Raw genomic sequence first — 16,707 nt, 5'->3', positions numbered from 1 at the left:
TATGGGGTAGAAAGGAGGTAGTGCACATAAAGCTTTGTAACTGCTCATGCAAATAAGCCTGGCCTCTTTTAGCTGGGCTGGCAAGTGCATTCCACCTGTACATCATGTTGCTTCACCCTGTCAATCCTTCATCTGTGCTTGATTGAGCATTGCAATTATTGTCTCTACACTTTCAGTGTGTTTTTAAACCAAAAAGCTAATGTAGGATGGAAATGGAATTAAGATACCAAAGCACACAGTGTCAAACATTGTACAAAAAGGTGATCTAGTATTTAATTGACTAGCAGTTAAAGTGCATTTATGTAAGTCAAAGTCACCAACACAGTTGATGTTCAAATCTTTTGGTTTTCTCTCATTTCATAAGGTCTTAGAATGTGGCCTATCATTTATAAAGTCTTAGTCAGAATTTTCTGATGTTCCTTTTATTTATTTTTATTCAATTTACCCTTTCATTCTCCCTAATCGTAATGAGTAAAAAACGCTTCTGTTCAAGGATATAAGGTGATGTTATTACAATTTGGAGTGCAATGTATATTTTATGGAGGCCAGTCTATCACTGGCTGGGAGTTACGGACTGTAAAATACTGTGGTTTAGTCACTGACGAAATGTACTCATTTTTCTTTTTCTTGCTTTAAAACCTAACAATATTTATCTTTTTACTTCTGATTTTCCATTTAAAACCTGGCTTTTACAATTTTGTTGCGACCCCACTTTTAACCTCCTCTTGTGATGGGTACACATAATCTTCAAACCCAAAGACATTCTCTCATTGTCTCTTATGTTTTACTACTATTCTATTTTGTTTGGTGTATCAGCTCATACCTGTATATTAATAGAAGTTTTGTTGCCTTACCTTTACCTTAAAATGTAAATTCATATACTTATTAAACTAAGCTGTCTAACACTCTCTGAAGCAAAACTATGCTATTTCTTTATTGGGGTCTATTAAATTGGTCTGAACTGTGGCCGAACAATAAATACAATTTGAAAAAGGTTATCTTAACATGGTAAAAAGTAATTACATGTCAGACTTATCCTACATTAAATAAACACAGAGCAAAGCATGTTAATTAAGATTGACATCTATGTTAATACCACTTACAACAAATGGAATGAGGTGCCTTGGCTGCATTTTAAGTAACAACACATCAGAAAGAGGGCAGAGTTAGATCAGTTAAATAAACCCCTATATCTGAATCTTCTCCTACAGAAGCAGGGACTCATACATACATGTTCTCAAGTGAACACAAATGGCTGGTTTCACAGACCCTGATAAACATTAATCCTGGACGTCTCAGTGTGACCCTAGAATAGTGCTAATCATGGTCTGTGAAACAAGCTGTAAACATGTCTCTATGGATAAGCATGGAATAGCACTCTGCAGCTGATGGTCTGGGTTTACCTGTGCAGTTGCAGTATCTCCTTGTTCACTGCTTACCCTTGTATACCTTAGTGGTGCGGAGTGGGGATTATTACTTGTTTGAGACGGACAGTGAGGAGGAAGAAGAGGAGGAGAAAAAGGATGATGAAGAGCCCACCAAGAAATCTGCGTTCCAGGTGCGTTGTAGCCATGAACAATAAACAGTTGTCTGATGCCTATATAGCCGTGGATATTTTTTTATAGGGATGCATCTAGGTTGCAATGAGAACCTTGTTTACTGAAATACCTGAATCTAATAAGCTGCTCATCATAAATGAAAGAACATTTCTTGAAGCTAAATCTTTCCAGGAATTTCTTTCAGTTTTGATGTTACATAGGACAGACACATGCATTTCTGATTTTCGTGGTTTTCTGCTTCTTATCTTTGAGAAAATCGTGGTTTGAAAAAATGCCAGAAATGTACTATACAGAATATATTTTATGGTATTTATACTGCTTGCTTCTTATGGTGGCAACCAATAAGAGCTACTTCAACTTTCTAAAAAAGACCAAAATAAAGTTTATATTTCAAACTTTATTTGATCTTCATGTCATTGTATATTTTGGAATTGTCTAATTAAAAGACAAAGGGTCTTGTTTTTAAATACCACTAAATATGATTCATATTGTAGCGTACACGGGGGATGGCAGCGGCAGGGCTGGTAGGTGATGTAATCACACACAAAGACATAAGCTTGATATACGCTCCTTGCAAAGGAGCCGGCTCTTTTGTACAGCGGTATTGGCACTATGCTTTAGTGCGAGAGGTCCCGGGTTCGTGCCCGCCCTCCGCCTGTGTGTGGATTGTCTTGCCCTATGTGATGCGCCTGTCTGCGTTAACCGAGATCGCTACAATATCTATCAGATGGTCCAATGGTATGCAGTTACATTTCCTATTCAGCTTAAATTGTTTTCTCCTGGTATTTAACATTAATATCTACTGAATCATGACCTTTACCTAACACTAGGCATTCCTCTTGTTTCTCAATGACATGTAACCCTTTTCTCTTATATTATAAGTAGATCTTCATTAACATACTCTTACTAACTCTCTCACTTTGTCCTTCTTTATAGAGAGCCATTGGAAAATTTGCTTCAGCTATTTTGGCCTTGCCAAAATCTATTATTAAACTGCCAAAAACTATTCTTCAGTATGTACTCAGGGCAGCAAAGGTATTTGCCAGACATTTTATGTGTGTGCAGTGTGTTTCTCCTTATCATCCCACACCACATTGAACTGCATTTTCATTTAGTATTGCAGATATTAAAAGAACAGCAATGATCAAATTGCATTGACGATGGTTTTATTCATTTATATAAAACTAATAACGCAGATTGAAAAGTAATGTATACAATGAATATGCAGTTGACTTTATTTCCTTCATTATCCTCATTCTTTTGGTATCCGTGTTTGTGATTGTGAGAATGTAACAGGGGTGTTCTGGTACTGTGTGAGTATCCGCTGAGAAACGAGTTTAGTCCACTTGATGTGTCTAACTAGTGGAGTAAGCAGGTTTAGTCCACTTGATTGGACTTAAGTTAGTACACCTTCTAATCCAGATTGCAGCGTACCAGAAGTTAATCATCACAGGTAGATCATCTGCTAAACCAGACTAAACAAGATCCTGATTGCATCATACTAAGCCAGATTCATGACGATCCTGTTCAAGTGAATTAATTTAGTACTGTGAAGGATAAGACTAAGTACGCTTGCTTGTCCTAAGCATTTACTGCTTCAAATTGTTTGTTGCATTTTTCCTCTAAAGTCTTGCACAATATATATATATATATAGGCCCTACATTTTGAATAAACTTTTTAATCATGTACCTTTGATACCGTTTTCAATTTAACGCAATACAATTTCAGTTAATATGCTTTAACTATAAACAACTAATGGTTCATCACCCAATTAAACTTCTCTGTGCCTATGCAGCAGTGTTGGCAGCCTAAATGCAAGTACACTGTGATCCGCTAGTTTGAAATGTGCATGAAAAAGACTTGACATGTAATAAAAATGCATCTTTCTGGGGGGTACCCGAGTGGCTCTTCCTGCTAAAGCACTACCGGGGGAGCGCAGATGAGTCACACAGCTTGGACAGCCCTGCCTTCCAGCACACACTTTGTTTTTACAGTCATTACACACAATATTTACAGGGGCAGGCCTCAGCTCTGCCACATATCCTCCCACTTAGAATGGAACCCCTTTGGGTCCATTTGAAATTTTCACCCACGCTTTCCCATAACATACAAGTGGGTGGGAGGGAACATTGTGGCCCAGCCGGCCTGTATCAAATACCAGACGAACAGGGCTGCTCTCAACCACTCGCACACCCTGCCGTCTGATGCCAGTTGGCCCCAACACTAGCTCCACGCTATTTACTGGGCTTCTGTACAGGGGCGCCAGTTTAACCACCATGGTGACTCCTGGACTTATGTAAGGGGGCGCCCGTTCAACCACCAGTCTACCCCCTAAACCCAGTGTCCCTTTGTCCCTTTTTGGGGCTCCTCTCCAGAGGACAGCCCCAGCACTGGTGCAAGCTCCGGGCTTACTGATGGCATTGATTGCAGGAGCCCTCAAGCAGAGGTGCTGGAGAGAGGCACTTCAGCAGTGGCGCTGGCAACAACAGCGCTGGGCACTCCGGCAGTGGCGCTGGCAACAACAGCGCTGGGCTCTGCAGCAGTGGCGGCGTCCCCTCTGGATCCGTAGATGGTAGGGGCACTGCCGGTAGCATGCCTGGCTTTCGCAATGCTCCCCTCAGCATCATGTACAGGAGCTGCTGAGAGTGGCATGGTAGCTCCACTGAACCTACAGATGGCGGCTCCTATTGCTCTGGCTGTGAGAACGGTGGCTCCTCACCCTTGGGCATACAGGATTGCAACTCCTCCCTCTCTGGCACGCAGGACAGCAACTCCTCCCTTTCTGGCTCTGGGGCAGGTAGCTCTTCCTTCTGTTGCCCTTTGGCAGGTAGCTCCTCCTTTTTATGACTCTCGGGCAGGCAGCCTCTCCTTCTCTGTCAGCTTGCCCTTGTCCCCCCAAAAAAATTTCAGGGGGGTGGGGGGGGCCCACTCCTCCACCAGGTGGAACCTCCCCCAGGAATATTGGCAGCAGCAGCGGCGGCTCTGGACACGGCAGTGGCTCTTCCTCCTGGGACAGCAGCTCTTCTGCCTCGCTCTGGACCTCGGGCTTCTCGTACTGTAGGTCAGTGTCCCTGTCCGGCTCCTGGCAGTTGGTCTCCACATGCCCATACACCAGGTAAATGGAGCACCATGGTGCACCCTCCCAGGCCAACCAGGACTGCTCTGCCTCCCAATGCTCTTGATGGATTTGACCGACCACCTTTGTCATGGCGTCCAGGGTTCTCTTTAGTGCAGGGTACTGCCCTTGGATCCCCTTGAACTGGACCTTATGTGGCAACTGGACAAAGTCCTAGAGGATCTTGCGGTGTATGGGCCCCAAATATTTTCTCCCCTCTGTCTTTAGCCACTGGAGGGTGCTGGGGTCCAAAAACTCTCGACTACCTCCATGTCTATCTCAGGCGGGTGGTCTTGCCTTGCCTTGACAGGACTCAGCAGAGCCCACTTCTGATGCAAAGTGTAACAGAGACGTTACTGTGTGGGTATCCACTGAGAAATGAGAGAGACACAGAGGGTTTGACGTTGAAACGCCGCTCAGGTGTCCAGGTTTTATTAATACAAAGGTATAGGCAGTTGCAGTGGTTGGTGGCCGCCACAAGGGCCACACACGTATACATTGTTACAAAAACACAAAACAAAAAGTTTGCCATCCAGTGGCTCAGCGCTGCTCCCACTAAAAGGGAGGTCCCGCTTCAGGAACCTTCTCCCTGGACAAACTAAATGAATCCCTAGCCTAATTGTGACAATTATCCCGGTTACACATGCAGTGATATTCGTGGTTGGTCCATCTGTTTCACACTCCTTGGCTATCCACGCAGGCCTGAATATTCACCCTGGTACATAGGAACAGGAACAGGAACAGGAACAGGAACAAACAAAGCACAACGTAGAACAAATAAGCTGGCTTTTCAGCCTCTTTTTAAAGGAAGGTGACCATTGTTAATTGATCATCAATTATGCAATTGACACCTGGCCACCTGGTGCACATTGAGTTTTAATTAGGCAGGCAGGGCGGTATAACCTCCCAGCCTTGTCATCCAGCACACACTTTGTTTTTACAAAAATTACACATTTTTATTTACAATCATTACACACAATATTTGTAGGGGCAGGCCTCAGGCCTGCCACAGAGAAGCTCATGTTTCTTTGCATAAATCCATCAGGACTGACCACTGTTGGGATTTAGTTGGAGACTAAATCCCAACAGCAGATACAAAAAAGCAGATACAATTATTTTTTTTGTTAGGGAGCAAGTTACACGGGCAGCTTTGAATAATGTGAATTTGAAAATGATTTATATTGAGTTGCCTTTCAAAAGTATGGACATTATTGTATATCATTGTTACCAGCAGCTACTTTACAAAAATAAATGTTGTATATATTGTATTTCTTCTGTAATAATATAAATACATATATACAAAATATTTATTTATAAAAAGATGAACCTACATTTTTGTACCAAAATTTTATTAGTGGTAAAAAAAAACACTACTAGAGTCATTAGTTAGGACAGAGCTTGCATAGTGAACGGCATGGTGTCGTGGCTTTAATGCTTTGTTTAACTACTGTAAATATTATCTTAACAAATGTTGCTTTACTGCCTGAGTTTGTGTGTGCCTTGAGTATGCACTGTTGTCAACAACTCCTGTAAAACAGAACAGCGCAATTCATTTCACCTGCCATTGGAAATCATTGCATGCTCAAAACCACGTCTGTTTAAATATCTATTCATTTCTATTTCATTACTTTAGCTTTAACAAAAAGTCACTTGCCTGAAAAGTATTTTAGCACAATGTTTTGACTTGTGCATTGTTTAGTTTTGTGTTAAAATGCTTTGTTTCAGGGGTTTATTTACATTTTACAAAATTGGCCACTGGTATGCCTGGCACATTTAACTTAACGAAGAGTGTTATTGTGCTCTACACATATTAATTGACCTCTGGAGGCACCAAGAATCAGAAATACTGTCTGATATAAATCTAGCTAATTAGTTTTGTGTTCCATACATGATGTTTCTGCCTGGTTTGTATTGTTTAGTTGTAGTGTTGCACAGCAATTCAATGAGACTCTCTTCTTTAGTTTGTTTACCAAGCCTTGATGACAGATTCCAAAACATCCCTCAAGGAACAGAGCAAAGAGACAATGAGGTTTTGGAAGAGGTACGCTAGTAAAGGCAACAAGAAAAAAGATGACAAAGAAGGTATGAGTTTCCCTGTTTTCAGCCATGCACAATACAGTAAAACTTAATGGTGACCTTCTTTTACCAGCCAGTGTAGCCCAAAGCATGATTATTTTGTAATTATATATATTTGTAATAACATTAAATGACAGAGGCACCTTAAAGTAGTCTCTGTCGTTAACAGCCACAAATGCTTGGTCCAGTTAATTCAGGTTTCAGTGAATGTTTAAATGATAAGCATTATCATTAAATGCCTACTTTGTGGCCTGAACTCCAATTTGGTTACTCAGTTTGTCCATTCACTTTTATATACATTTTTATAGTTTTGGGTCAAACGATATTAAACAGATAGGCATAATATAGAATATAGAATAATAACATAGAACACTATTGTTGGACACAGCACTTTAATACTTTGATTAGCAGCGGTTTTGAACTAACGTCCAACTTTCTGGTCCCCACACCCTTTAAAATGATTTTAATAAAATATCATTGTAATATACAAGTAATGGAGAGTAATGCCTTGTTTCTAGTTGCCAAAGGGTTAAATCTAAACATGTTGATCTCAACGCAGTCTGTGGCTGTATTAAATATGCTTCCAGATGTTTACACGAAAGAATGAGGATAGCTAAAGGGGTGGGTTTACTACTACCCTCATGAGTGAAATAACAAGTGCACTCTCTGAACGTTCTTGGAGTATTCTGTTTATAGGATAATTATATGTTTTTGAAAAGAAAGTGTGCTTAGACCTTTATTTAACAGCTTTATTCAGAGGATTACTTTCCATAGATCAAGCTCTGCATTTGCTTAGCAATTTCAGTGAAAACTGGATTAGTGCAATTCGCCCGGTCATTCTGTTATTGGATTTGAATGAATGCAAGAAACATTCCAAAATGAGATCTGGCGAAGAAAAAAAAAAAAGTTCATACAGCAGCATTGAATATGACATTTTATTTTATGCTGGTGTAAGATGGCAGTAGCTGGACTTGAAGCAGCAACCCCACAGGCTCACCTGCATTCGTGTTTTTAGAGTTTTTAACCGCATCTTATCTCACGACAGGAGACAGAATCTGTAACAGCAGTGTATCGCACTAGCCGACACACTAGATCTCTCTACAATTTAGAAGGACCTGTTCCGAATAACATGAATATTTGTGTCCTTTATGTGTTGTCCTCGATTCGGATGTTCCAAAATTGCTCAATCAGCTTATATTGCCATTGAGTGTGGAGAGCAGGAGGAGGAACCAGGAACCTCAGGAGAAGGAAAGAAATCTAATGGACCAGGTATGAAAAACAAAGCACACCTAAACAGAAACACGTTTAGTATGCATGCATATCAAGGTATAAGTATGTCATTGCAAGTGGACTGGAAGCAATTTTGTCTATTAATTATGTTTTTTTAATTGATTTCTACACACATTAGTAAGCCTCTGCTTACAAGAAAGTTCATATTGTATGTATACAGATGCTCTTTCAACACCTTATATATTAGAACACATTTGAGAGACAAGCTATATATTTGCAGGATTATATAAACACCTCAGGCATACATTTCCTGTGACATTGACTTGTTAAGTCTGGCTATGGATATGACAATAAAATACAATGGTTTGGCGTCAATAATGTGACAGGACCATTGTCACCAGACTTTCAACAGCTCATATACCAGATCTCAGTGTTTACAGGGTGTAATAAATACCTCTGGCAATAGTTGCTGGTGGCCTTGACCTTCAACCTAATATTGCTGTCAATGTGGGATGCAGATTTCATGGAGGGAAGCTTTTAAGCTTTTTTATTCACGATTAAACTAATATCTGGTTAAAATGTTTTTTTTGGCAGTGTAGCTTGAAATTGCAATTCAAATGTGATGTATTTGACCCAATATGAAACATGTTTACATGCAAATTGGTCTCCGGACCTTTCATTTATCCATCCTTAACTATTTTATGTTGACAACAATTTTTAGTTCTCTTGTTCCAATATTGAATTGTGTTCATTTTCTCTGTATCAGAATCCAACTGGCACTGTCTGTGCCTGTATAATCATAGTTGCCAGCTCCTTTTGAGTACTTCGATGAGGTGGCTTTTTATGTTTGCCAGACCCACCTTGTTCATACTATTTATATAAGCCAGGTTTCACCAGAGTAAAAAATACCGTGACATTTGAAGTCATATGTGCAACTGAGATTTTACATGGGAATCACATCCAGCATCATTGATGTGCCAGTTCCACTGATTGCAGTAAAAAAACTTCTTGTTCTTCCCCACAGATAACATCATAAAGAGGGTTTTTAATGTTGTGAAGTTCACCTGGGTCCTATTTTTGACACTGCTGGATAGCTTTACAGAATGGCTGAACTCCATTTCCAAGGAGCATATCGATATCTCCACTGTGCTCAGGATAGAACGATGTATGCTGATCAGAGAAATCAAAAAGGTACCGAATAGATTCAACTGCAAGGTTCCTTCAAGTTATATTTGAATTTTATTTTTCATTTTTTTGGCTGGGATTTTTGCTAAATCTCCATTTCAGTCCATTTCCAATTAAACAGCAGGTAAACAGAGCCTTTGATGATCCATCCTCCATTATGAAACACCAACAAATTCAAGCGAGACTTTACTGACACCTAGTGGTTTAAACTAGTAGTATAGTGGCTGAAAACAAGCACTTATTTATTTATTTATTTAGCAGATGCCTTTATCCAAAGGGGACTTACAGAGACTAGGGTGTGTGAACTATGCATCAGCTGCAGAGTCACTTACAGCAACGTCTCACCCGAAAGACAGAGCACAAGGAGGTTAAGTGACTTGCTCAGGGTCACACAGTGAGTCAGTGAGTGAGCCGGGATTCGAACCTTGGTTACAAGCCCTTTTCTTTAACCGCTGGACCACACAGCCTCCTATATCTGGGCCATGGTCAAAAAATATTTGTACACAAATTAAGCATTTTTTTTCACATTATTTATGTAGTTGCTTAACAAGCAAACTAGCTTCTTTTCAATCGTCCCTAGACTTCTGATCCATAATTTAGTTTACTATCTACATTTATTAATAGGCTCTTAATGTTTGTATTTCCTAACAGGGAAATGTTCCATCTCGAGAGGACATCCATATTTATTACCAGAACCAGATGCGGTTGAATCTTTCCAGGGAGTCTGGGCTGGACCAGCTTGATGTCGACCTCTCTACATGTTCTCACAATGCAGACCGGAAACGCGGGGCTCGCAGAATGCACAGCTTAGACTCTGCAGCCTCTCGTGACAGCTTATCCAGGTGTGGATTACAAGAATGAAAGAACTCAGTACAGCAGCAATGTAATGGGAAATGATTATTCAATGTGATGGAAACACCTAACCCCACAGCAGTATGGGATGTGGTGCATTATTACCAGTTAAATATTCTGTAAAATAAATAAATAAATAAATAAATAAATAAATAAACTACTTTTTTCCTTATGTATTTATGTAAGGGGAACTGATATGGTAAATGCTCTGGTAAAATAAAAAAAACAATTTCCTTAGGATATAAAAAAATGCAAAAATACATTTATTTGATTAAGGTGGCTTTGTTGAAGGTAAAAAGTGACTGTGCCAAACTCACATTTTTTTGATTGATCCAATGATCTGATTTTTTTTTTTCCCCTGTTTTTTTTTTGTATTACTATATACCAGATTTTAAATGGATGCCAAAAAAAAAAAAAATCTTTGACATTCAAAATACATGCCAATGGATAAAAATGTGCAAATTAGTTTGAACTCATGACCTCCAAATTCTAAAAAGAATGCAAATATATTTAGCAAAATTCATGCTTCTTGCAAAACGATCCATTTTGATTCTAAAACGAATCCTCATAATTAACAAAAAACTGTCCTATAAGGCTTGTTCATTTGGTTTTGCTTCATTCTTCATGAGAAGTCACAGTTAAGTGCATTCATGTATGTGTGTCCTCGTGTTGCATAGTTCTAATTAGGTGTCATTCTAACCATTTGTGCTGCTAGTGTCTACACTGAAGCCACCATGCTGTTTTCGTGGCAGTCTACCGTAGACGATTTAGACAGACCCCCAGAACATGTTCCTAAAACAAGTGAGCGCGCTCGACTTAAGCTTCGCAAAATGTACAGCATGGAGATGTCCTCCTCATCAGCTGACAGTGGCAGCATTGTATCAAGGTGCCTAACTGATGCATGCATTCTTCATTAATCATTGATGTTTTACAGTACTGTGTCGCAGTGACTAGTATCTTACCTGGAATAGCCACTAACATTAATTTGTTTTAATAAGTTATGTTCTTTAGTCACTACCTGGGAATGGATACTGTATGAAATGGAAAAATGATCTTGTCTTTGCTAAGCATGCTTAGATTTTCTTATGTAAGTCAGAACGTGATGTATAGTACCAGTAGTCAAATCTTACACTGTAGCATCATTAGTTAAACTGGCCAAGAAATTGAGTAAATGATTCATTATTTTGAATAGTGGTCTTGTTTTACGTATTGAATGTTAAATATGTGACATATCAATATTTTTTATGATATTTTTCAAATTAAGCTGGTCATGGGCACCCTAGAATTTATTTATTCTGTTACAAACACAGTGAACATTGTACTTATTTTGCTCTTCTCTAGTCTAGCTTTTTTTTATGTCACCCATTTAGAAAAAAAAGAAAAGCATAATTGTATGTTTGCTTAGATCGCAGTACTGTATTTTTGGGTTTGCTGCATAGTTTTCTCAAAGCTAAAAAAAGCCACAGTTATATTGTTAACTGTGAAATAACATTGCAGTTGTCCTTGGTTCAGCTAGTGTAAAGAACAAGTTGACACCATCCCTAACCTGTGAGCCAAAGTGTGATTAACAAATTGTAATCTCTGAGGTGTGTTTTATTGCTTCTCCAATAGTGAACCAACACAGTGCACCACACTGTTCTCCCGTGAGGGTACCACTGACACTATTGAAGAAGTGGAGGATGAAGAGGATGAGGGCGGCCTCACCAGTGTTTTATTTCAGACAGACCTGGGAGTGCCTTTGGGGGAAGGGGGTCCAGGATACCCTGATGAGGAACCAGGATATAAAGTAGAGGTCAATGCAAACCATGCCGAGGATCAGGAATGTCACACTGAACAATGTGATTTAGGGGATCAAGTACATGGGGCAGGAGATCAGGAATTAAATGTAGGAGGTCACCAATATGGTGCTGAAGATCACGTGTTCCCAGCTGAATGTGTGATCCAGCTGTACACCCCTGACACCGATGGGCCCGCCACCTACCCCACAGACATTGATGGAGACGTGCCGCCTTCTTACAGCAAAGCCGCCAGCTTCGACAGAATGTCTGTCAGCTCTAACGAGGACTCTGTCGACAAGCCGTTAATGGCCATGACAACAGACGACAGCAGGACGGAAAATTTAGATGACATCATATTGCCTTCCCTTACCCACGAGCTGACTGCCAGCGAGCTGCTGCTGAACAAGTAGGCCTTTCCATTTTTTTTTTAAAGTCTCAAAGTCAGGTAGTCTACAGTATTTAGACATAAAGCAAATCAACAAATGACATTTGTGACTGGGACCTGTCCATATTTAGAAAACCTATACAGTAACTTCCCAAATAATCACTTTTGAGTCTCATCTTTTTTAATTCCCCACCCCACAGTAAAAGCAGACAGCTCTTGTTGGAAAACATAAATCTGAGGGTTTATTATATCGATCTAACCATTTCATTCAACCACTGTTAAGTTAAATAAAATAGTGCTCTTTTTACACCAAGGGTAGGAAAATAAAACACCTAAAACTGCATGTGCATATTTTGTGTATTCCTGTCTGAAAATATATAAAATACCAGGATACATTTTTGTTTCAATATGTTGATCTGCCTCTGTTTAAATGAACATCCTTGAGTTTCCAGGTTTAATATCTTTGTGTTTTCAGTATTCCCCATTGCTTTCACTTCACTGTACTAAACTTGGAAGTAGACAATATTTTTGCCCAGGTCTGCGGCTCGGAAGGATATTTTCTTTCTGTTTTGGTCCGTCACGGTTTCTTGTCATTCTTTTTTCAGGATGTTTTATGATGACGAGTTGGAAGGCTCTGATAGGTTCTACAAACAGCAGCCTCAGATATTACAGCTTTGCTATGCCCTCTACAACACGCTGGTAGCGCGCTCTGAAATGGTGTGTTACTTTGTCATCATTCTGAATCACATGATTTCTGCCTCCATGGTAACCCTGGTGCTCCCCATCCTCATCTTCCTGTGGGCCATGCTTTCAGTTCCCAGGCCCAGCAAGCGTTTCTGGATGACGGCTATTGTCTACACTGAGGTATGGTTGCATCTTTAACAGTTTATCAATTGTTGCTTTACTGGCCTTATGGTTGCAAAGCAAGTCTGGAATATCACTCTGAGGCTGTCGGTGCTACTTCTGTAATATTTCATGGTTTCTTTTTTACATTTGTAAAATGTTTGAAGGTTGAAGCCAATAATTTCTCCCGATCATTACTTTTGGTTGGTTTAGTTATACTGTAGTTTTAAAATTTGTTTTGAGTTTAATTTGACTGCCATTTTTTGTAATAAATTGGATACTTCAATACAATGTGTGCTAGCAGAGACACAAGTAGTGTATGTGTTTTTGTTTTTCCTTTTGTAAATTAAATTAACTTATTTATTATAGAAAGCTTGTGCCGCATTTTACCATTAGATTTAATGTATTGGTTTTGCTTTGCATTAGATGGTTTGCACTGTAGCAATGTGTCATTAAGTATGCATTAGTGTAATTTTTAAATTACTGAAAGCAAAAATGGTGTTAAAAGATGCACAAAATATTGCACTGTAATTCAACAGGCCAAGTATCATAACAGATTTTAAAGAATTTTAAATGGGGGAAATTGCTACAGTATGGACCACACAGAGACATTCTTTTTAAATAAAAACTGTTTATACGGCATTAGAAATTATGCCCTGGGTATAAATCTAAAGAAAGAAGCATGTTTGGCTGAAGTATTTTCCTCCCTCTTCGCTAAAGCAGTCATAAGAGATGTGGTATTAAACCTCCCTGCTACATCTTACTCTCTGGGCATGATTAACAAAAGCAATATAGACAACTTTAAAACTTAAAACTTTCTCCCTTGCCTGGCTTTGTATACAATAGCACTCCATCTAAAATAGAATTTAGTGTGTGACTCCTAGAAATGTATATAGAATATATAGAAAGGCCTGAATGGGTTGACTTTAAATTACAGTACATAAAAATATATTTGTCAAAAGAAAATATTAACAAATGATCATTTGGATAACTAACTATTATTAATTACCATTTCTGATTTGTTTTTGTTGCAGGTAGCGATTGTGATAAAATACTTTTTCCAGTTTGGTTTCTTCCCCTTCAATCAGAACTTAGGGGTCAACAAGAACAAGCCCTATCACCCACCCAATATAATAGGAATTGAGAAGAAGGAAGGCTATGTGCTCTATGACCTGCTTCAGCTCTTGACTCTCTTCTTTCACAGATCCATTTTAAAGGTACGTGTTTGTGTTCATTAAAACCAGTTAAGGACAGTTCCTTTGTGAGAAACAAGACAAGTGCAACAGTGGTACTATAGGTTTCCATGGTGTATCTCTCAATGGCCAGAAAAAAAAAGAAATTCATCTGTACTAACACAAATTATACGTTAGAGATAAGATCATTTTAATGTAAAAAATAAGTGGAACAAGGGATTGTCTGCTGGTGAGTTTTTGTAAGCCAAAGATCTTAGGTCATGTTGGTGCACTACTTAGAGTAGATCCTGGCTCTACAGACTCTTCTCAACCCAATCATTATTGCATGTTCTGACTTTAAAGCCCAGAAACCAGTATTTGGTGTTTTTATTCCTGAAGCTACAAAAATATAATTAAATGATTCATGGTGTTATTCTTTTTTCAAAAGGGCCACGGCTTATGGGATGAAGATGACTTTAGAGGCACAGAGAATGCTACTCACAGGGATGAGTCGGAAGACAAGAAGTGCATGTCCACTGAAAGAAGGGGATCTGCCGGGTCTCTGAAATCCGTAAACCTGGCAGTATCCTTGGAGTCGGTCCATGTTCACTTCCCAGAAAAGCAGACCCCCATCAGGAGAAAGAGCTCCAATGGCGGATCCCAGATCTCACACAGGTCGAACCATTCCTCCAACAGGTCCAAAAGAGGTAGGACATACCACATTGACAATGGAGATAACCGCGGTCCAGCTTCCTGAAACTACCATTGTCCAGCTTGTTCCTGCTTTTAGATGTAGACCCTTATGTTTCACAGTATTTTTACAGACCATTCATTTGTATATGTTTATTTAATCTGGGTACCATAAACTTTGGACATTGTTCAACGCTGGATAAAAATGAATTAGAAGTAAAACAAACTAGATATTATTAAAATGCCCTGGTATTTAGCTTTCTAATCAGAAGTTTCATATTATTGCTTACTTATCTTTAATACATTTATGTTAATGTTTTTTCCAAGCATCAAAAAACACAATTTGAAAACTAAAGTTCTGAGGCAGAGTTGTTTTATATCATCAGCGATACTGGGGCAATATTATTTACCTTTGCTCCTTATCTCTTCCCCTAGGAAGCACAAGTACCAGAAACAGCAGCAGGAAAGGTAGCAGTGTGATAAGTGTCCAGCAAAAGACTCGAAAGGAGCTGTCAATTGAAAAATTGAAGGAACAGCTCATCAAGGCCAAGGCATTTACTATTAAAAAGTGGGTGGTTTACATGTGTTTAAGCCTGTGTCGCTGAAACAGTTTTGCATTTTACTGAAGTTTTGAATCATGTACGTGAAGGACAACTATCTGTAATAAGGTATAATAAGAGAGAAATACAATGCATAAGAAAAATTATAATAATTGATATGGTATCTTGGCAACAGAACCCAGAACCACTCAGAATGACTGCAAATGTCATAATTAAAATTACATTTTAAACTACTTACTTCTTAAACAGCCTTCTGACATGGTTTCAAGTCAGCCAAGTTAAGCAAAGTATAGTAAACAAGATGAACGTGCTTTTAAACAAGACAGAGTAGATGCTTGTGAAATAAAAAAACAGTTAGCAATCACAATTTCTTTTACTGTTTATAATACTGTACATTACTCACCAAATCGTAGCTTAGAACTATACTGCTTTTCCACACATTAACTTAAAGCACTGTGATCCTTATTCACACAGTGAAACCTTATTATTGAGATGCAAACTAAATGAAGTCAAGCTACTCTGAAGTTGACCAGTCTGTTACAGTGCTATTGAGAGGAGCGGTAGTTCCTCGCGCCAAGTAATCAGCGAGAACTGCCAGATACAGCACGGATAGTTTATGTGTTTTCAGGGTATTGGCGCTGCAAAAGTAAATCAGCCAAAAGCACCATTTCACTTTTAATTTGTAGTTCCCAACACTCTTAGGTGAAATGTAGAAAGAAAAGTCAATACCTGTCATACAGTAAGAGAAATAAGTCACCTAAGTAAAGTAAAAATGTCCTTCTCCTCCTCCTTCTTTTTCTCCTGCTTTTTGCAGACCCAGGCACCAAGCAAATAGGCACAACTGTAAAAGCAGTGGGGGTCAAGGTTGTCCCAATTGTTTCTACTAACTTGGCTTGTGTTTTTCAGGGACAATAAAAGTGGATCGAACTTGCAGCAGAAACACAAGTTGTTCCTGTTTACAGTTGTGCCTATTTGCTTGGTGCTGGCCAAGGTTGTCCCAGTTGTTTCTTCTAACTTAGCTTGTGTTTTTGATACAAGTTAGAAGAAACAATTGGGGCAACCTCGGCACCCATCGGTTTTACAGTTGTGCCTATTTGATTTGTGCTGGGCAAGGTTGCCCCAATGGTTTCTTGAAACTTGGATTGTGTTTTTGATATCTCCACTTTAAATGGCTGGGCACTTTTGATAACTTGACATTTTTTTCACATCTCCAATGTGTTTTTGTTTCAGATTGTAATAATGATTTATTCCACAGCAAATC

The 16,707-nt window shown here is 39.1% G+C and overlaps 1 protein-coding gene across 4 annotated transcripts in view; it reads left to right on the top strand.

The window, feature by feature from the left end:
* The window catches only part of LOC117394410 (piezo-type mechanosensitive ion channel component 2-like), a 228,795-nt gene that overhangs the window by 199,992 nt on the left and 12,096 nt on the right, over positions 1–16,707 (top strand). The window contains exons 32-43 of one of the 4 annotated variants that reach the window (XM_059015648.1): positions 1,455–1,558; positions 2,496–2,594; positions 6,637–6,757; positions 7,943–8,020; positions 9,006–9,172; positions 9,818–10,008; positions 10,734–10,904; positions 11,630–12,202; positions 12,787–13,045; positions 14,059–14,241; positions 14,645–14,903; positions 15,322–15,454. In XM_059015648.1, coding sequence (XP_058871631.1) covers positions 1,455–1,558; positions 2,496–2,594; positions 6,637–6,757; positions 7,943–8,020; positions 9,006–9,172; positions 9,818–10,008; positions 10,734–10,904; positions 11,630–12,202; positions 12,787–13,045; positions 14,059–14,241; positions 14,645–14,903; positions 15,322–15,454 — 2,338 coding nt within the window. The remainder of the gene's footprint in view (positions 1–1,454; positions 1,559–2,495; positions 2,595–6,636; positions 6,758–7,942; positions 8,021–9,005; positions 9,173–9,817; positions 10,009–10,733; positions 10,905–11,629; positions 12,203–12,786; positions 13,046–14,058; positions 14,242–14,644; positions 14,904–15,321; positions 15,455–16,707) is intronic. The other 3 variants (XM_059015649.1, XM_059015650.1, XM_059015651.1) reach the window with 3 other exon arrangements.

The sequence above is a fragment of the Acipenser ruthenus genome, chromosome 3, assembly GCF_902713425.1.
Source record: "Acipenser ruthenus chromosome 3, fAciRut3.2 maternal haplotype, whole genome shotgun sequence".
Lineage (NCBI taxonomy): Eukaryota > Metazoa > Chordata > Actinopteri > Acipenseriformes > Acipenseridae > Acipenser > Acipenser ruthenus.
The sequence above is the reverse complement of the archived record's forward strand: the minus strand, read 5'-3'. Positions and strand labels throughout refer to the sequence as shown.